At 46.3% G+C, this 20,853-nt stretch overlaps 1 protein-coding gene across 7 annotated transcripts in view; it reads left to right on the plus strand.

Annotated features, from left to right (window-relative positions):
• SRGAP3 (SLIT-ROBO Rho GTPase activating protein 3) overlaps positions 1-20,853 on the plus strand; it is a 276,271-nt gene that overhangs the window by 138,059 nt on the left and 117,359 nt on the right. For all 7 annotated transcript variants that reach the window (XR_004027564.1, XR_004027563.1, XM_030801815.1 and 4 more), the window contains exon 3: positions 8,507-8,669. Coding sequence is in view for 5 of the 7 variants with exons in the window: in XM_030801815.1 (XP_030657675.1) it covers positions 8,507-8,669 (163 nt within the window). In the remaining 2 variants the exon portion in view is untranslated. The remainder of the gene's footprint in view (positions 1-8,506; positions 8,670-20,853) is intronic.

Raw genomic sequence — 20,853 nt, forward strand, 5'->3', positions numbered from 1 at the left:
ACACTAAGGACACCAAAGATCTCCAGCAACCCACCAGGAACCAGGAGAGAGGCCTGGGACAGATCCTCCTTCACAGCCCTTGGAAGGAACCAACCCTGCCGACACCTTGATCTCAGACTTCCAGCCTCCAGGACTGTGAGACAACACATACCTGTTGTCTGAGCCACTCTATGGTACTGTGTGACAGCACCTAGAAAACTAGTACGCAGCCCCATGCACGTCTTGTCCTTCAGGGCCCTGGCTGTGCTACATGTTCAGTCTTGTCTGCCCCTCATCCAGTCCCTCTCTGCCCTCTGGCCACACTCACTTTCTGTCAGTTCTAGATGATGCCTGTGCCCGTGAGGGCTTCACGCTTATTTCTGGGAATGCTCTTCTTTATCACCGTGCTGTGTTAAAACCTACCCATCCTTCTAGTCTGAGCTCAGGGGGCACTTTTCACCTACTCACAAATATTTTCTGAGAGTGCCTGTGTGCCCAGGTTGGCCTGGGCACCAGAGAAACACTGGTGAGTAGGACAGACATAAGCTAGAGAGGGGACAAAGACCAGAAGCAGAAAGGAAAAGAACACGACAAACATCAGGTGTGGAGTGCTGTAATGACAATGACTTAGTGTGACATAGGGTGTGTGGGTGGCCAGGGAGGCATCCAGGAGGAGAAATAGCTCAGCTCAGGTCTCAGTGATGAGAAGGACCCCAGGGTCCCCTGATGCTCCCTCCCCTCCGCCTTCCCCCGGTGGGGGCAGCCCCCTGTTAAAGACTCTCCAGGCTCCATGCATTTCTCCTTCAGAGCCCTTCTTCCCGCTGCCATTTTCTATTGATTTTTGTGATTATCTGATTGTTATCTGAGACCCCCACTAGATTGTAAGCTCCACGAAGCGGGAAGTGTGGCTTATTTTGCTTACCATTGCCTGGCACAGAACAGACACACACTTACTATTGGCTGAATTAATGATTCATGCTACAAGCAAGTGCAATGGATCCCGAATCCTGCTTGGGGCAGCTTAGGTAGCAGGAGGTTAAATGCACCTTTCTGGCCACAGAACTGATTGAGGTAGCATTTCTCAGAGGCAAGCCCAGTGTGAGGCCTGAGAAGGTCCTGGAACGGGGCAGGAAGCCTAAGCAGGAGCTTGCCTTCCTCCCAGAGGGACCCTGGTCCCAGGGCAGCGGCTTTGGATTCATCTGGAACATTGGACTCTGCAAGCTTGGAAATGGGTTTTGTTTGCTAAGCGGAATTTTCCGGCCCTCAGCCGAGAAGCTGGAGAAACTGGCTCACTGCTAATTTCATTTTCCCAACTCACTGGCTTGGCAAGGCCTGGCTCCCCTAGCTGCAGTCTCCTGGAACCTCATATCCAGATCCCCTAGCCAAAGAAAGAAAGCTGTGACTCACCAGAAATGTTCATTGCTATTTTCTGGCCATAAAAAAAGAAAATATATACATACATATGCAAAATTTCTAACGTGATTTCTTAGTTCAGCAGCTTCTGCTTGCTGGGTCGACGCTTGCATGAAAGATTGGAGAAGAAGAAGGGTCGCTCTGAGTGCCTTGGCCGAGAGCACTGGCCCTCATTCATTCTGACGTCTTCCAAAAATGAGGCTGCAGAAGACAAAAGTGGCTGCTGGCACAGAGAGCTGGATCTCAGGTCAAAGGGGTTCCACTTTCAAAAGGGGCAAACAACCCCGGGAACAGGGAAGGCAGAGGCTCAAGTTTTCTGCAGCCTGGTGTCTGGCTCTGCGGTCCGTGGCCTTCGTGCTTCCTCCCTCCTGCAGTCCCAGTGTGAGCCAGATGGGGACAGGATGGAGTGCGTGAGACCCTGCAGGCCCCTCCAGCCTCACTCTGCACCCTCTTCCTCCTCTGCCTTGCTTCCCACTCCAGCCAGGCTGTTCTTTACTTAGTTCCTTAAATGCACCAAGCTCTCCACTCTGAGGCGCCTTTGCCCATTCTGTTCCCTCTGCCTGGAGCCTTCTCCCACCAGCCCACCTGCCCAGCCCCTTTTACTAGCGCCCTCCAACTCTTCCTTTGGAGCCCAGCTTAATGACCCCTTCCTTGGGGATACTTTAGTGACCCAAAAATCAGGCCAGCCCCCTTATTACAGGCACTCATGGCACAGGCTCCCCTCTGTTCCAGCACATTCTGCACTTCTAACTCTACCCACATTCGTGGGCTCGTGGTGGGTGTCTGTCTCTTCACCAGACTGTCTGCTCCATGAAGGCAGGAACTGTGTCTGTTGGGCTCAAGATTGTGTCCCTGGGGTCCGATCTATACGAAATATTCAACAAAAATGTATGGAATGCATGAACTGCTGAAGAATGACTGCAGAGCTCTCTTCTGGCATTTAAGCCCAGAGTGACTCCATGGTGTGAGTGGCCAGGCTACAGGGGATAGGTGGCCTGCCCAGAGTCCACAGCTAGCAGGGCAGACACCGGTGAACACCCATGCCCACGTCAGGTGGCTTTCTGTTCTCTACTGCTGTGCTGAGTCCCACCTGCGGGCCTTCTTTCTTCTTTCAGACATGGTGAGAGCCTGCCTAGTACCATTGTGGCCAAGGCCACACATGCTAGCTTTCTACAGAGCAGCTCTTGACCCTGGCTGTGGCTGTGGACAGTTCACCCTAGCCTTTTAGACTACAAATGACCTGCCCCACAGGAGGGAGCCAGGGCTGGGAGAAGGTGGGGGTGCAGAACCAGCAGTTTCCCATGCTGGGATGGGCGTAGAGAATGGGCCGCTGATCGGACAGCAGGCCTAGGACAGCATCTCAGAGAAGGCCGGGCTGCACATTGTCCTATCTTGCCCTCTTTCAGGGAAGCAGGAGGGGAGGCGCCGCCGCGGCTTGGCCCTGCCCCAGCCCTCCGGCCACAGCCTTGCCAGGCTTCCCGGGGATTGACCTCTTCTGCTATGTGGCCACGGCATTTGTAAAGCCTTCCTTGTTGTTCTGTGGTTTTAAATAGCATCCAACTCCTTGCTGGTGGCTTCCATGTTTGTCTCTCCAGCGCAGATAGCTCCCTCTGGATGCCCCACAGCCTTTTAGACTCGTCCTGTTCAACTCGAATTCATCGTCCTCCCTCCCGCCCCACCCTTCACCTGCTCCTCTTCATCTCCACAGAGGCTCCTTCTACTCTCCTACGTGCCCAAACCAAAAACTGGGGAGTCATCCTGGACATCTTTTGCTCTCTCCCAACTTCCAGCCCCAACTCCATCTCGTCAATCTCCTCCTCCAGTCAATTTCCTACCTAAGCCTTTCTTGAATCCCTCAGTTTCTTTCCCAGCCCCCTGCCTCTGCACAGCAGCCAGAGTGAGAGTTTGAAAGTTGCGGTTCTACCCTTCCACTCCCCTCCTCTAAAAACCCTTCAAGGGCTGCCTGCTGACCTCAGGACGGAGCTCAAACTCTAATGAGAGTTAAAGGCCCTTTTCCAAGTGGCCCCACCTCAGTCTCCATGTTCACCTGCTGTCCTCACTCTCCTACCCCAGAACACCATGCTTGGGCCCCCTCCCTACCTGCTTCTCCCTCTCCTGCTCCTCCCTGGGCCCTTGCTCATCACATTTCTCCCTTTTGAAGGCTCCTCCCTGTGAAACTCCAGTCCAGCCTTTAGTTCTCAGTCTAGAAAGCATTTCCTACAGGAAGCCATCCATGACCACCTCACCACCAGATCTGGGGAAGGAGGCTCCCCTCTGTTCCATAGCCTCCTTCCCATGACTGCATTAATGAGGCTGCCTCATCACTTTCTGTTCCTTGTGAATCTCCTTACTCAAGTGGAAGACTTGCGGGGCAGGGTCTTGCAGCCTTGGTTGCTCCTGCACTCGCAGCACCTAGTCCTGCCCAGCACAGACACACAAACGCAAGGAGTGAACGAGGGCTGGAAGGAATCTTCGCAGCAACTGCTCACTTCAACTTGAGTCTTCGGCTGCTTTCCGGTAACATCCTTCTCCTTGCCTTGGCTCACTCTGCCTCCTGCAATTCTGTCTTACACCGCACTGCCTCCTGGCTTGCAGCTTCTGATAAGGATAGCGCTGTCCTCTCTGCCCTTCCTCTCATCTCATCTCTCTGGCTAGATAACCTAGTTAATGGTCCCCAAACTGTCCCAGCAGTTCCCCATCAGTTCCAGATCACTTGTCTTTTTCCTTCCCTCTGAAACTCACCTTCTGGCTGTGGCTTCCATAATTTTGCACATTTAATTCCCTGGTGCTGTTCACTTCTTGCCTCCCAGGTTCAGCTAAGCCCCTGAAGTAATTTAAGTAACAGCTCAATTATCTCATCTCTCCTTTAATCTTTCCATTTCCATCACCACCTAGGAAGCAGTGAAAATGAGATAAGCAATGCATTTTCTGTCCAAACCTACTGCTCCCCTTGCAGTTCTTATATCAGTTCATGTCATCAGCATCTACCCAGTCGCCTAAGATCTCAGCCTCGGAATCACCGTCTGCTTCTTCCTCCTCTCTCCGCTGTTTCCAGGAAGTTTCCAAGAGGATCTGCTCTCCTATTGAGAAATCTCTCAAGTCCATCCTTCTCTGGCCACAAGGCCACACCCAGGCCTCACCATCTCTCTTTTGAACCAAGATTACCTCCTGCCTGGTCCTCTTACCAAAAGCCCCATATCCCTGCTCATCCACCCACCCACCTACCCATCCATCCCTTCATCCTCCAATCTGCCTTCCATGATCATGCCAAAACACATGTTGGTTATATCCTACCTCTGCTGAAATAACTTCCATGACTCCCCACTGCCCATAGCAGACATTCTTATTTATTTTAGAAACTGGGTCTTGCCTATTACTCAGGCTGGAGTGCAGTGGCATGATCATAGCTCACTGCAGCTTCCACCTCCCGGGCTCCAGTGATCCTCCCACCTCAGTCTCCCAAGTAACTAGGACTATGGGTGTGTGCCACTATGCCTGGCTAATTTTTAAATTTTTTGTAGAGATGGAGTCTTGCTATGTTGCCTAGGCTGGTCTTGAACTCCTGGACTCAAGTGATCCTCCTACCTTAGCTTCCCAAAGCCTTGGGACTCAGGCGTGAGCCACTGCACCCGGCCTAAAGCAGGCATTCTTAACTGTGGCTGCACGTTAGAATCCTCTAGAGATTATAAAAATATGAGTACCACGCGCTACCCCCAGAGATTCTGATTTTGTCTTGAATGGGGCCTGGGTCTTGGTGTTTTTTTAAAAGCTCCCCAGGTGATTCTAGTGTACAGAACAGGTTGAGAACTATGTGGTCTAGAAGATAAGGGGTCCCACCCCCTTAGCCTGGCAGTGTCCCCCACAATTGGGTCTTTAGTCTGTATCCCCAGTCTCATGTCCTACAGTCCTCCATGAACACACTCAGAATTCCAGCTCTTCTGAGCTACTTCACTATATTTGTACCCACTGTTCCTTCTACCCACAATTCCATCCTCTCTCTGACGTCTGACCATTTGGAAAACTCCTACCCATCCTTCAAGACCCAGCACAAATGCAACCTTTTTTCATGGGTCTCTCTTCCATAGCATCTGCTACATGGCAGGCACGTTGCTGGGTGCTGGACGTGATGACAATAGAAATGATCCCTGCTCTCAAAGAGCTCACAGTAGGGTGAGGGGGAGGGATGGAAACTCCTTAAGGTAGAAGTTTTCTAACTTGAGTATGCATCCAAATCACCTTGAGGGCTTGTTAAAACACAGATTCTGTGCCCAGCCCTAGGGCTTCTGAGTACACGTGGTCTGGGGCTGCCCTGAGAACTTGTATTTTCAAGTTCCTAAGTGATGCTGCTGCTGCTGGTTCAGGGGCCACACTGAGAACCACTGCCTTAGCATGTGGTCAAGGGAGTGTTCTCTAGGGAGGTATCATATAAGCTGAACCTACAGTAATAGAAACAGGCATTCATAAGAAGAGCAGGGACTGTGGTATTCCAGGCAGAGGGAAAAGCGTCAAGGCCCCAGTGGGAATAGAAGAGGCCACGTGCCTGGTACCCAGAACGCACTACAGGAGAACGATGCCTTCTGCAGCTTCTCCAGCAGAAGTGATGCTCTGTGTATGTCTCTGTTATAGACTGGAACCACCTTCCTCTCTAATTCTTTTTTTCTGATGCAGCCACTCAGCAGTGAGCCCCTCCAAGGCAGAGTGTGCATCACTGCCACCTTTGGGTGCCCAGAACCCACCCAAGACCTGACACAGTAGATGCTGAGGGATTCTAGTTGGGGTCTAATTGTAGTGTCCTGGCTTTTTCTCTAGGCTATAAGCCAAGGAGAAATCTGTTCGTTTCACAGCAGTGTTGTAAATGCTTCATCATCCTCCCTTGTCCTTAGATAGTTCCCATCCTTTATCTAAATCTAATTTTCTTCTCTCAAATTTCTGCTGCCTAGATAGATTTTTAGCACATTTGGTGAGAAAAAGAAAAATTCCTTGAAGTCAAGGTAGCTCTGCCCCACCTACCTTCCCAAGCCCCAGGAGATAGGGAGAGGTGGGGTGGTGGGGGTGGGGTGGGGACAGCAGTTCAGAGGTCCTTCTGCTTGGCTTTGGGGAGGTGGATGTGGTCATAGTGGGAGTCAGCAGAATTGCTGTATTAGTCCATTTTCACACAGACATACCCAAGAGTGGGAAGAAAAGTTTAATTAGACTCACAGTCCCACATGGCTGGGGAAGCCTCAGAATCATGGTGGGAGGTGAAAGGCACTTCTTATATGGTGGTGGCAAGAGAAAATGAGGAGGAAGCAAAAGCAGAAACCCCTGATAAACCCATCAGATCTCATGAAACGTATTCACTGTTACGAGAATAGCACAGGAAAGACTGGCCCCCAAGACCATTCCCACAACATGTGGGAATTCTGGGAGATACAATTCAAGTTGAGATTTGGATGGGGACACAACCAAACTATATCAATTGCCTTCCTCAAAAAACGCTAATAGTGGAAGGCTGTGTTTTCTGAGAACAGAACCTTAGCCAGCTCCTGGAGGTGGTCCACACTCAGGACAGGGGTGGGACAAGGCAGGCCTGGGGGAACCCTGGAGCTGCCACCTCAGGTGGTGGAAGGGCCTCTCCCCTCACATCCTGCCTTTCCAACATCTCTCTCCACACTGGAAAGGAGTCAGGGAGATAATCTGGGTCAGAGGACAAGAGCTTTAGCGTAGGTGCCCTGCGTGGCAGGAAAGGGTTATTGGTTTGCTTTTTCTTTTGAATTGACCTTTCTCTTCCTTCCTGGATAACAGGGTGTATCCACTCTTTCCTGAGGCTCACAGAGGGGTCTTTGGCAAATACAGATGGTTCTTAATTTAACCATGGGTTGACTTCTAATTTTGAGAATTTATAGTGTTGTGAAAGTGATACACGTTCAGTATAAACCATATTTCAAGTACACATAAAACCGTTCTGTTTTTCATTTTCAGGATAGCATTCAACTAATTACATAAGATATTCAACAGTTTATTAGAAAATAGGCTTTGTGTGCAATGATTTTGCCCATCTGTAGGCTAATGTGTTCTGAGCACGTTTAAGGTAGGGTAGGCTAAACTGTGATGTTCCATAGTTTGGGCTTACTAAATGCATTTTCAACTTAGGATATCTTCAACTTGTGATGGGTTTATTGGGATGTAGCCCCATAGTAAGTTGAGGAACATCTGCAGAGCCAAGAGACAGGTTTTCTCTGGTCTCATTAGCATCCTGAGCTTTGGGAAACAATAGTATAAGGATCTGTGGTTCTCAGACTTGAGTGAGTATCCGAATCCCCTGGAGGGCTTGTTAAAGCCCAGATTCCGGGCCCACTCCCAGAGTGTGTGACTCAGCAGGTCTGGAGTGGGACTGGAAAGTCTGCATTTCTAACCAGTCCCCAGGTCATGCTCTTGCTGCTGGTCTGGGAGCACACTTTGACAACCCCTGCTTTAGCATCACACCCAGCTAGAGAGTGCTAATAACCTATCAGTCATTGCAGGACAAAGGGTTATTTGTCTTGTAGGTACTTGCATTTTCCTTAACCCTTCACCCTGAACAGAGAATCTGAACCCTCCTAGCCCCTTTCCCAGCAGCTGCATGGAGGGGCAAAGGCATGTGTTTCTAAGAGGCCAAGAGACAGAAGCCAATCCATGGGGAAGAACAAAGAAGTTAAGAGCCCAAGAAAATTACAGGGGTTGAGGAAGGCAGAATGGGGGAGTGGAAGTATCTACTTTTTGTTCTTTCTATTGCATAGTTCCAGAAATCATACAAGTATAATATTTAAAACACAATTGGTTTAGTATTTCTTAGCCCCAGGGGAGGTAGCTTTTTCCCAGAAGGTAGAGGTACCTGGAGCAAGCACCACATTCAGTGGGAGAGTAGAACCGTATAGGCGTCAAAGACCTGGGTTCTGGCCCCAGTGCTGGTCTGTGACCTTGGAGGATCCATTCAGCTGTTGTAGCCTGTTTCCCCAGCTGTATAAGGTGTAACAACAAGACTGACCTTGAAGGGGCACCGTGGAGGTTAAAAGAGCTGAAGTGGGTGACAGCATAAGCCACTGTTGGATGACAGTTCCAATGTAGCCAACCTGAGCTTTCTTGGTTTCCACAGGAAGGACCAGTACCTCCTCTCGCCTGTGAACTGTTGGTATCTGGTTCTGCATCAGACCCGGCGGGAGAGCCGAGACCATGCCACCCTCAATGACATCTTCATGAACAATGTCATTGTCCGCCTCTCCCAGATCAGTGAGGATGTCATCAGACTCTTCAAAAAGGTAGGCAAGTAGGCTGCTCTATGTGTCCCAGGTCTTTGCCCCAAGCTGGCCCATGGTAACACTATACCAGCCAGGGGGGGATGTGGTTTGGAGACAAGGGACCAGGAGGGACAGGTGCATTGAAGGATGCAAGTGGCTGAGGGCTGGACTTGGGACCCCAGCCCATTTGAACCCTGGATGTGCCTTTTAAAGAGTGTGTGGTCTTAGCCACTTTAGCAACCACTGCCACAAAAATAAAAACCTTTGCATGGCTAGGTAAGTAGTACATGTTCATTGTAGAAAATTTTAAAAAATGGAGATGAGCACACACACAAAAATTAAAACCACCTGAAATGGCATTGTTTGGAGATAATCACTTTGATATCCTAGGAATTTCTCTATGTATACAAACGCAAATACGTTTTCTGAGAGTGCTTAAATTTGTATATTTTCTAGTGTACATATGCATTTTTTCCAAATCAGATCATAATGCATATATGATTTTACTACCCGCTTATGTCACTTAACAAATTACATAACACTCTATTACATTTTCCCACATCAATAAGTATATTTCTATAACATTTTGAATGATTACATAGTGTTTCATTATAGAGATGTACTCTAATTTATTTAATCTCTTATTGTTGAGCACTTAGTTTATTTCTGTTATTTTACTCTTATAAATAACACTGCCGTGAGCTTTTTTGTCACATTCGCTGTTACTTTCTTAGGATCAGTTTCTGCAGTGGGAATTTTAGAGTCGAAAGTATGCTCATTTTTAATGCTTTTGACAATGTACCTTACCCATATAAACATCCAGAAGCTGAGTGTGGAAGGAGCACTGAGGTCTCTGTATCCCACGTTCCTTGCACAGTTCCTGGCATGTACAAGGTGCTGTGCAAATGTTTGTAGAACTAAACTCACTTTTGTGAATTTCAGTTTCCTTGTCTGTAAAATGAGTAAGTTATTTAGCCTCTGTGAAACTCATCCTCTTTGTCTATCCTGCAGGGTTAAGATCAGCTACTTCCCAGGAGGGTGAGGGTTAAACAAATGGTGTGCGGGGAGAGTGGCATTATTGCAAAGTGGTTTGGGATGTGGCCTCTGGGTCCAGAATTCTTAAATTCTTGGGTTCATAATCCTGGTTCCATCATTTATTAGCTGTGTATCTTTGGGCTTGTTACTTCAATGCTCTGTGCCTCAGTTTCCTCATTTGTGAAATGGGGATGGAGATAAATACCCATGGGCAGATGGAAGGATTAACAGGCTTGTTGTTCCTGTGTACAGCGTGGAGAGCATCACCTGGCACTTAGTAAGTGCTCATGAAAGCTGACTATTATTATGCGAATTTAAGAGACTATTATTACCAAAAGAATCTAGCTCATCTCTTCTTGCCAGGTGCCAGTTTCAGGGGTTTGGTGATCTGAGATTGCTAGAAGCACAAAGAAGGGGACAAGTTGATTGAAAATATAATCATCTCTCCATGGTCTGTGTTTGGATTGTCCACTTTGAGGATTACTTCTATAGCAAAATTGTAATCGCAGGCTAATTTTCTCCTGCCACACAATATGCTTCTGGTCTCCTTCTGGGGTCGTGTTTATGAAATGTGGGCTAAGTTTCATATTGCATAAGCAAACATAATTAGGAAGGTAAATACAGTGCAAAGAAAAAAATTACACAGTGCTTTGCAAAGCCAAACTGAAGTGATCCAGACGTCTGCAAGTTTGGACTGTTGGTCCCATTCCCAGCCCCTGCCTGCTGCTGCTGTCACATCTTTTTTCCTTGGTGGGAGTGACTCACAGAGAAAGGGTCATCGAGGCCTTTAGGAAATGAAGGGTCTTTTTCCTGAGCTGAGCCCTGGGACAAGTGAGATAAATCTTTTCAGTTCTCATTTAGGCTGACAGCAGCCTGACTTGTGATGGAGGTTAACAGGGTGGAAAATAATGAAAAAAATGTCTACAGCTGAGCTCCTGGCTGCCTTGTTACCAGGCCTGTGCCTGTGGAACAAAGGAAACAACCCAGCCCACAGGGGCTTTGGAGAGAGGCGCGGACTGAGCCTGGCTGGCTGACTTTGCACAGCACGGCCCCTTTGTGTTGCATCAGTTATACCTAATTTCGGAATGGAGGCCGGCACTCTTTACATAATAATAGTTCCCGCAGACCTCAAAGCAACTGTGAAGGCTGCTGTCTGGTCAGACTGAGGATTTTCACTCACCTCATTTTACAGGTGAGGAAGTAAAGCGTTGGGAGGCTGCAAGGAGAACCCAGACTTGGTTGCTTTGAGCCTCTTGTCATGACTAGCAGGAGGCAGAGTGGCTGGGCTTTTGGAGTTTGTCTCAGAACTGCCTATCACTGCACCCTGGGCAAGTCTCTCTGAGTCTCAGTTTTGTCATCTGGGAAATGGAGCTGGTAATAATGCCAACTTCACAGGGGGCCGCTTTAATATGTAGAGGTGAGCCAAGTGTCCAGCCCAGGCCTGGTATCCAGTAGGTGCTTGTTAAATGGTAGCTTGCCAGTGATCCCTAAGAATAGAAACCACTCCCCATGTCTGAGCTGGGGTCCTAGGGCTCTACCAAGCCACAGTCTGGCAGTGAGGCTGCGGGAGATGGGAGCGGCTTGTAGGCCAGGTGTCTGTCCTGTGCCTATCTTCTGGCCTGGGCCTGGGCCTGGGCAGCTGCCCTGCCTGCCAGCTTCTGACTGATGCGGGAGGTGGTTTGACTTAATAGCTTACCTTTTCGTGATTCTCCATTTCCCCTTTTGCAGTGAGGTCTGTTCTTATGACTAGAGGCAGCACTTCAAATTCCAGAAGCCCATGCACGTGGCGCTTGCTTTAAGTGTGAGATGTGGATCAGCCATAGCAAAATTAAACTGAATGAGATCCAAGAGGCCATCTTTAGTGATCAGGATTCTTGTGGTGGCAGACAGCAGAAATGCAGCTTGCCCCGCTTTAAGAGAAAAAGGGACCTTACTAGTTATAAGCCTGGCTTCCGGCATGGGTGGGCTTCAGGGAAACAAAGAATGTTACTAGAACTCTGTCTTTCTGCAACTCTTTCTGCAGTTCTGCTCCAGTTTTCTCTGTTTCCCTTTTTTTGGGGGGAGGCTAGGGGCTCTTTTATAGTCAGCCCCATTCGCTGGCCATGTGATAACCAGAGGGCCCCTGGCATCTCCAGGCTTACATCCTCTCTGCTTCAAGTCCCATTTCCCAGAATGGGATTTTTTGGTCTGTGATTGGTCCAGCACGGGTCACGTGAGCACACCGGGGGCTGCATCTGTGGCTGGGGCGCTGCGGGGCGCTGCGGGGCGCTGCCGGGCGCTGCAGGGCTCTGCCTCACCAGGCCGGGAAACATACCCATCCCTGAAGCCGGATGCACACTCAGTTCCACCTGACCCATGGGACTGAGAATGGGTGAGGGGTGGTTCCCCAGGAAAAGTAGGGGTGCCTTTACAAGAAGAAGGGAGAAATAAAACAGGAGATGGCCACTGGACTCTCTTTTCCAGCCCTTTTATCATCCTCTACAGCAGCTGTACGCCTCTGCTAGATGTCCCTCAATAAAGAATGCTCCTTACCTCTCACGATAGCTCATTCCATGTGGGGACATCCGTGATCAATAGAAAATTCTCCTGAATGCCGAAATGGAATCTTGTAGTGTTTTCACTCACAGGTCCTGATCATCCCTAGAGGGCCAAACAGATCAAACCCACATGGAAACCTGTCAGTTGCTTGAAGGCAGAAATCATGACCATCCACTGGTCCTTCCTGCCTGTGGGCAGATGTCCCAGGTTCCTTCCATCGTCCTCCTGGAATTTGGCTTTGTGTTTCTGTCCCCATATCAGTCGCCCTCCCTGGGTCATACTTCAGGTCTTCTCTGACCTACAGAAGTTACTATTCAGAACCAGTCGGAATACTCTAGGAAGGTCTGAGCAGCTCAGGGCAGAGCAGGGCTGTCCAGACACTTTATTTCTCATAATAAGACCCATGAAGGTGTTTACCTCTTTGATGATTGTTTTACCACATGATTGACACAGTGAACTCTCAGTCAGCAAAAAGTCCCAGGTATTTTTGTACCAATTGTTTTTTAATCCAGCCTTTGACTTCTGCTTTTGTGTTTCTTCCTATTTACCCTTCTAAAACTTCATTTTGTTAGATTCTGGTCAAATGGGATCAGTGTTCTTATTTCAGTGATTTTTCAAGCAGCAGGAGGGTAACTGCCAAGAAGTCCTAATTCCTCCTCTGTGGGAAAAGGCTGTTGTGTAACTTCTCCATGTCTTCCTCCTCGGTGTCACCTTCTGTGTGTCAATTCTTTGGCCTCTTGTTTGATTCTTCTCTGTCTTCTTAGTGAGAGGTGGAAAGTGGGGCAAAGAGTTGAGAATAAATTCACAGTGGAAGTGCCCCTGGAGTTGGGTGTTAACAGATGAATAAGAGCCTGCTGAATGGGGAAAGGAGGTTGGGAGTTGAGGGTCTGGAGAAAGGTAAGAACCAGTGGGTAGAGTTTATTGTGATGGAGGTCGAAGGGAAAAACTCAGAACAGAGGCTGAAAAATGGCAGTGCACAACTGAGTTTGGCTCTGACGTATAATCTTCTTGGCCCTTACTATGTTAAGAAAGATTAAGTTGACATTTAAACATTTAAAGATTTCTCTAAAATCACGATTTTGTGTTTCTCTTGCAAAATCAGAAGCTCTGACTATATCAGCCCCACATGGACTCACACTTGGCATCAGCTAGCGGTGGCTGAGTGGCTGCCAGCCCCGTCAGCCTAGGCACGCTGTCTCTGCCACTCCACTGACCCTGCTGGCGTATTTTACCTTACTTGGCTCCTTGATTTTGCCTCTCTGGCCCTTTGTGCATTTGAGTATTTGGCCTTGTCTTTAAACATTACCTAACTGCGGTTCTTAAAATCTAGCATGCATCAGGATCACCTGGAGGCTTTATTAAATGCAGACTTCTGGGCCCCAGTCCCACAGTTTCTGATTCAGTAGGTTTAAGGTGGGGCCTGAGAAACTGCATTTCTAGCATATTCCCAGGTGATACTGATGCTTCTGGTCTGGGGACCATACATAGAGAACGACTCCTAGTCCAACCTCCTCGTTTCACAGATGAGGAAACTGAGGTTCATGTTTGGCAAATGCAGAGTCTGGCTCCAAACTCAGGTTTTCACCTCCAGCTGTAGGACTAAAGCCACTACCCCATGTGCTGCACCAGGTGGGAGGGTCAGTCCACATCCCACTTGCTCTCCTGCTCCCCACTAACCGTTTCTGAAACTGGGTATTGAAGCCCATTCCATTTCCAGCCTCATTCTGTTTTCTTCAGCTTCCTTAACAATAGCCATCCATTATTCTATGCTCTGATGCCTGCGGAATTTAATTACTTGCCCCGGCCGTGATGTGAATTTGATGGTTGGAAGCTGTGGTGTTGGGAGGAAGCGCTAATGAGGAAAGACTCTTTGCAGAGAAGCGAGGCCATGTGGGGGGCTTGTGTTTGAAAGCAGCCATTCACTGTGTGGCAACAAGGACTTGGTCTTGAGTGAGTTTTCTCGTTCCCGCCTCGAAGATGTCCATCGCATTTCATAAATAAATCAGGGCTTTTTGTGTTCAATAATTGCCTTGCTTCGTAACTGAGATCAAAAGCACCCAGTGGCCTTGGATTCAAAGCCAAGTTTATTTTTTATGTTTTGGTTGCATGAGAGAGTGGAGTGAGGGTTTGCATGCTGGAGGGTCCAGCTATGAGGCCTGCATGGGGAAGGAGGAGGGAGAGAGCAGAGTGGGCACCCTGCCAAGGGATGAGGTGCCTTCAGCCAATCTCCACCGTCTCCCAGGGAGATGAAGTCGTGAACGGTCACTCTGCCAGTAGAGCCTGCTAAGCCGGTCATCATCAGGCACTCCCAACTCATTTAATAAACATATATTAGCACTAGCATGACAGTAGGTAAACAATAATTATAGATAACAAACAGTGAGCAAATGCCTGCAGTGTGCCAGGCTCTGGGCTAAGCATTCTATACACATTTAACTCTTCAAACCTAAGATGAAGATGCTGCTATTATCCCATTTGACAGATGAGGAAACCAATGCCAAGAAAGGTGAGGTTAGGGTTTGAATCCAAATGTGTCCAATCCCAGAGCCCATACTCAGTGGTAAAGGCAGGTGCCAAAGAAGATAGAGCCAGGTGCAGTGGCTCACACCTGTGATCCCAGCACTTCAGGAGGTTGAGGGGGAGGATCGCTTGAGCTCAGGTGTTTGAGACCAGCCTGGAAAACAGGGACACTCTGTCTCTACAAAAAGTAAATTATCCAGGCATGGTGGCATTTGCCTGTGGTCCCAGCTACTTGGGAGGTTGAGGCAGGAGGATCATTTGAGCCCAGGAAGTTGAAGCTGCTGTGAGCTGTGATCACTGCATTGCACTGGGTGACAGAGTGAGACTATGTCTCAAAAAAATTAATTAAAAAAAAGTAAAGTAGTTAGATAAATGACTCAGACACAATGCCCTCCTCTCCCTCAAGGAGCTCCCAGTGCAGTCTGAAATCAGAGACAGGTGTGAAGCGGTAACTCCTTCAGATACAGCAGAGAGGGATGGTTATCACCACAGAAGTTGGTTCAGAGGGAGAACTTCTAACCTGGGATGGGGAGTTTTGGGGAAGGTTAGAGGTGGGGGAAGCAGCATTTGAAGTGAGCCTCAAATAATTAGGATCTATCACCAGGACTCCCTGGGAATCCAGCTCTGAGACTGTATTTCGGTGCAGGGGTGTATCAGGGAGGATGCTTGGGATTCCCTCCTGCAGAAAAAAAGGGAGGAAAGTAGGAGTTAGCAAACAGAGAAGTCAGACTGTGGTGCAGTCTTAAGGATGCTGGGGAGCTGGGATGGCCCTTCAGAGTTTTCCTGAGCTACAGCAAGGAGGCTGAGCCTTTAAACCCTCCTGTTGGGTAGTCATTGGATGTGGGCTCCCTCTAAAAGAGGTTGTGGGCTTGAGCAGATGATGCCTGTGCAGCCAAGGCAGTTCCAAAGCGGCTGACACCTGAGGGTGTCCATTGGCAGCACTTTCCTGCAGCTGGGGGAATACGTTCCCCAGGCCCGAAGGGGATCTGAGTGGTGCATCACAGCATCCACAACAGATGTGCAGAGATTTGGGGAAAGTGGGAGACAGAATCCACACCAAAGCAGAGGCCAGAGGGAGGAAAGTCTGGGTCCTGGATCACGAAGAGGTGGGTAGTCTAGTGCAGTGGCCAAGGCTGGGGCCGGACTCTGATTTCATCTCTGTTTCCCACTTTCCTGCTGTGTGAGCTCCACCTGATCCCTTAAACTCTCTCAGTTTTGTCATTTTCAAAGTGGAGTTAATAATAGCCTCCATCAAAAGGTTGTTGTAAGGACTAAAAAATGATATAAAATGTCTACCTGGTACACAATAAACAATCTATAGATAATATTATAGCAATTAGGCCAGGCATGGTGGCTCACATCTGTAACCCCAGAGCTTTGGGAGGCCGAGGTGGGAGGATTGCTTGAGGCCAGGAGCTTGAGACCAGCTTGGGCAGCATAGCAATACCACATCTCTACAGAAAAATTAAAAATTAGCCAGGTGTGGTGATTCATGCCTGTAGTCCAAGCTACTTGCAAGGCTGAGGCTGGAGGATTGCTTAAGCCTGGGAGTTTGGGGCTGCGGTGCACCAAGATTGTACCACTGTACTGGAGTACAGTGTACTACCTGGACAATAGAGAGAGACCCTGTCACATATATATATATGTATATATACAAAATAATGTAAAAAATATATAATTAGCTATTATATATTAGCTATTATTAGGATGATTATTTGGACTTTGAGAAGAAATTTAATGAGAATGAGATTGGAGATGGGATGAAGGAAGATTTTTTCAGGGCATACAGGTTAAACAAAGGATCAGAAATAAGAAAATATGCTCAGGAACCACTCACTGATTAGTTCTAAATGATGGTGGTCTTGTCTCTTCTTTTATAACCTCTAATTTCTTTTTCTTGCCTTATTTTCTTGGCTAGGACCTTCATCCAGTACCATGTGGAGGGAAGTGACACCCTTGACTCTTAAAAGGCATGCTTCTGATTTTTCATCATTTAAGACAAAAACTCTTAGCAAATTAGGAATAAATAGGAACTCCGCCTGATAAAAGGTATTATCAAAGCCAACAGCAAGTCACACTTGCTGCTGAAGAGAGTTCAGCAAGATGGCTGCTTAAAGATTAATATACAAAAGTTAATAATGCTTCTGTGTGCCAGCCACATCCAATTAGAAAATGTCATTGAAATGCATACATTAGAAAACAAGAATAATTGAAAATTGATGCCATTGAGGCTATAAATTAGCCGCATCCCAGAAGTTTTGATAAGTGATGCTGTCATTGTCATTCATATATAAATATTTCATAATTTTCATTATAATTTCTTTGACTACGAATTATTCAGAATTAGGTTTGGGTTTTTAAAAAAATAATTTCAAAGTTTTTTTTTAAAGCCTTCTTATTTTTAGTTTCTAAATTTATTGCATCCTAAGACAATTAAGACAATAAAGATTTATTTTTGTTTTTTGTGTTTTGTTTTGTTTGTTTGTTTGTTTGAGATGGGTTTCGCTCTGTTGCCCAGGCTGGAGTGCAGTAGTGTGATCATAGCTCACTGCAGCCTCGAACTCCTGGGCTCAAGAATTCCTCTTGCCTTAGCCTCCTGAGTAGCTGGGACTACAGGAGTATGCCACCACACCCTGCGATTTTTTTTTTTTTTTTTTTTTTTTTAGTTTTTGTACAGACAGGGTCTCACTTTTTTGCCCAGGCTGGTTTTGAACTCCTGGCCTCAAGCAATCCTCCCATCTCAGCCTCCCAAAGTGCTGGAATTATAGGCATGAGCCACTGCACCTTGCAAGGTTATACATTTTTTGGTATTTGTTGGAGGATTGGCCTTATCAGATATCAAGGCTTCCTCTGGAGTAATAGTCAGACATTACTAGAGCAGGGTTAGACAAACTGATTAATTAGACAGAAGAGAGCCCAGAAGCAGAGCCCTCCATAAATGGAAACTTGGTAAACGACAGTGGTGCATTACAGATCAGAGGGAAAAGGATGACTACTTAGTAAATGGGGCTGATTCAACTGATTGTTTGTCCTTTTCTTATTATTTGTAGGAGCTGATTTTATACATACATATACATACACTTTCCTCATATGGAAAAATATAAGGCCTTTACCTTAGTTTACAGAAATATATTCTGGAAAGCTTAAGGTGCTAAAGGTAAAAAGCAACACTTCAAGACTTTTGAAAGACAATGTAGATTACATTTAATATTTAAAGCCTTGGTGTAGGAAAAGGCTGCTTAAAGAAAACATTAGAAAGCACAAACCATAAAAGAAAATATTGATTAGTTTCATTATATAAAAATAAAAAAATCTTCCATACAACAATAAATAAATAGAAAATATGGCCAAGACAAGGAGAAGATATTTGGCATACACAGAATCAATAAAAGGTTAATACCCAGAATATAAAATCAGCTCTTACAAATTAATAAGAAAAGGAAAAACAACCCAGTAGAAACATAGGTAAGCGATAAAAATTGATAAGCCACGGAAAGTGAAATTTAGGCCGGATATGGTCTGGGATTACAGGTGCGGCTAACACCTGTAATCTCAGCACTTCAGGAGGCTGAGGTGGGAGGATTGCTTGAGGCCAGGAGTTGAAGACAAGCCTGGGCAATATAGGGAGACCCCGACTCTACAGATAATAATTTTTTACAAATTAGCCAGGTATGGTGGTGTGTGCTTGTGGTCTCAGCTACTCAGGAGGCTGAGGTGGGAGGATCTCCTGATCCCAGGAAGTTGAGGCTGCAGTCAGCTATGATTACACTACTGCACTCCAGCCTGGGCAACCGAGCAAGACCCTGCCTAAAAAAAAATTAAAAAGTGAAACTTAAATGGTCAGTGATATAAGAAAAGATGCTCATAATTACTGATAATCAGGAAAAGGTAAAATAAAACAAAATGAGATACAATCTGACTCCCAGTTGGTAGGTAAAACAATCCTAAGTGCTGGCAAGAATGTGGAGCCTCAGGACCCTCATGCATTCCCAGGAAACATGTAAATAAGTCCAGCTCCTTGAGAGAACAATCAGGCAGTATCTAGTAACAGTGCAGGAAGGGGTACGGACCTTTTGACCCAACAATTTTACTCCTAAATATAACCCAAAGATATTCTAGCATATCTGCACACACACAAAACTGTATGAGAATGTTTGCTGCAGTGGTGTTTCTAATAGAGAAACAGAGAAATAACCTAAATGTCCATCATTAGGGAAATGGTTAAATAGGTTGTGGGTAGTTGCACCATGGAATCTTACACAATAGTGGAGAGGAGCTAGATCTACAAGTATCAATGTGAATAAAACTTGAAAACTTAATGTTGGGTGAAAAAAGTAAGGTACAGTATGATATTTTTATAAAACTTGGAACACAGATGAATAGTTTATATGGTTCATATGGTTAGACACCTGGCTGAAATAAAGCTATGCAAATGTAGAATGTGTAAGAATACACAGCAATCTTAGAGTTGTAATTGAGGAAAGAGGGAGGAAGGAAGGAGACCAAGAACATTTCTAGTGTATCTGTAACATTTTGCTTCCTAAAAATAATTTTGAAGCAAAGATAGCAAAATTTTGTTGCCTAATTTGAGTGGTGTGTTCCTGGGTGTTTGTTATTGTTCTCTCTCCTTTTCTGCATGTTTTAGATGTTGGAAAATTGAAATTAAAGGTAAAAATAAGGAAAGTCAGGTTGGAGACAGGTCAAGGAAGCCTTTGGGTGTCAGAGTGAGAAGCTGGGATTTATTTTCTAGACATTAGAAATCCATTGAAGGTTCTTGAATGGGGGGCGTAAAATGATCAGAGACAAGTTGAAGGATGATTAATATGATATGGTATGTTTAATGGCTTTGAAAAGAGATTTTGGATGGACGGTGCATATTATTATACATATACACTTGTATACATATTAGTGGTGAAAGATAATGGGGCCTGGATCAGGGAGATTGATACAGCAATGGGAAGGAAGGAAGGAAAGGAAAGATGGATGAATGGATGAGTTGGTTGATGGGTATATGGATGAATGGATGAGTGGGTTGATGAGTATATGGATGGATGAATGAATGGATGGATGAGTGGATGAGTGGGTTGATGGGTAGATGGATGAAAGAAAGGATGGATGAATGCATGGGTAGGTTGATGGATAGATGGGTGGATGGATAAATGGATGGGTGGGTGAGTATATGGGTGGATGGGCAAGTGGGTGGAGAGGTGGATAGATGGGTGAATACATAGGTAGAGACATTTTTGAAATGCCAATGCATTCCTCATTTACATCCTGTCCACAAATAATTCAAGTGAAACAGAAGATCAGGTTATAAAATGACAAGTAGGTTAAAGTGATGTCTCAAGTCAGTGATTCAGCAGTAATAAGTGATCAATAATGCTTTGAAACCAACAAATAAGCCTAACAACATCCATAGTCATCTTGAAGATAATGTAGAGAGGGAGAAAGCAGCTCAAAACTGAGCAGCTTCAGGTTTTCATAGATATTGGCTTTTCAGGAAGACATCCCTGTCACTTCCCATGACATGCATGCAGGCTCTCATCTTACCCTCAACCATAGCTCCTGATCTGTGAGTGACTCTTGGAGAGATATATATAGATATAGATATATATATATAGTATGTAAAACATCGACATCAGGGACACAATCAAGAAAGATTACCCCTGAGTATGTGAGTACGTTCTGGGCCCACAGAGATTCAGCCCAACTTTCCACACCATCCCCATCTACCTCGGCTTGGAAGCCAGGGTGGGGCAAGATTGAGTAACAGATGACAGGAGACTCTGCAAAATGGCATGGGGCACTGTATGTTGTCTGACATTTATGATGATCTAAAGCAGAGCCTTCTAAATATCAATATGCTTTCTATACTAAGGCAGAAGAGTATTCACGTTTTAGAATTATTTTTAGATGTTTAGGGAAAGAAGACCTTAAAGGTGCTTAGAGTGCTAACTTTCCCAGTGGAGGCAACTCTGTTGAGAATATCACATTCACTAGTTCTATGGCCTTGGGGAAATTACTCACCTTCCTGAGCCTCTGTGTTTTAATCTTCAAAATAGGTTCAACAATAGTGCCTCGCATAAAGGGCTGATCTTAGGCTTACATGAGG

This window comes from Nomascus leucogenys, chromosome 21, assembly GCF_006542625.1.
Source record: "Nomascus leucogenys isolate Asia chromosome 21, Asia_NLE_v1, whole genome shotgun sequence".
Classification (NCBI taxonomy): Eukaryota; Metazoa; Chordata; class Mammalia; order Primates; family Hylobatidae; genus Nomascus; species Nomascus leucogenys.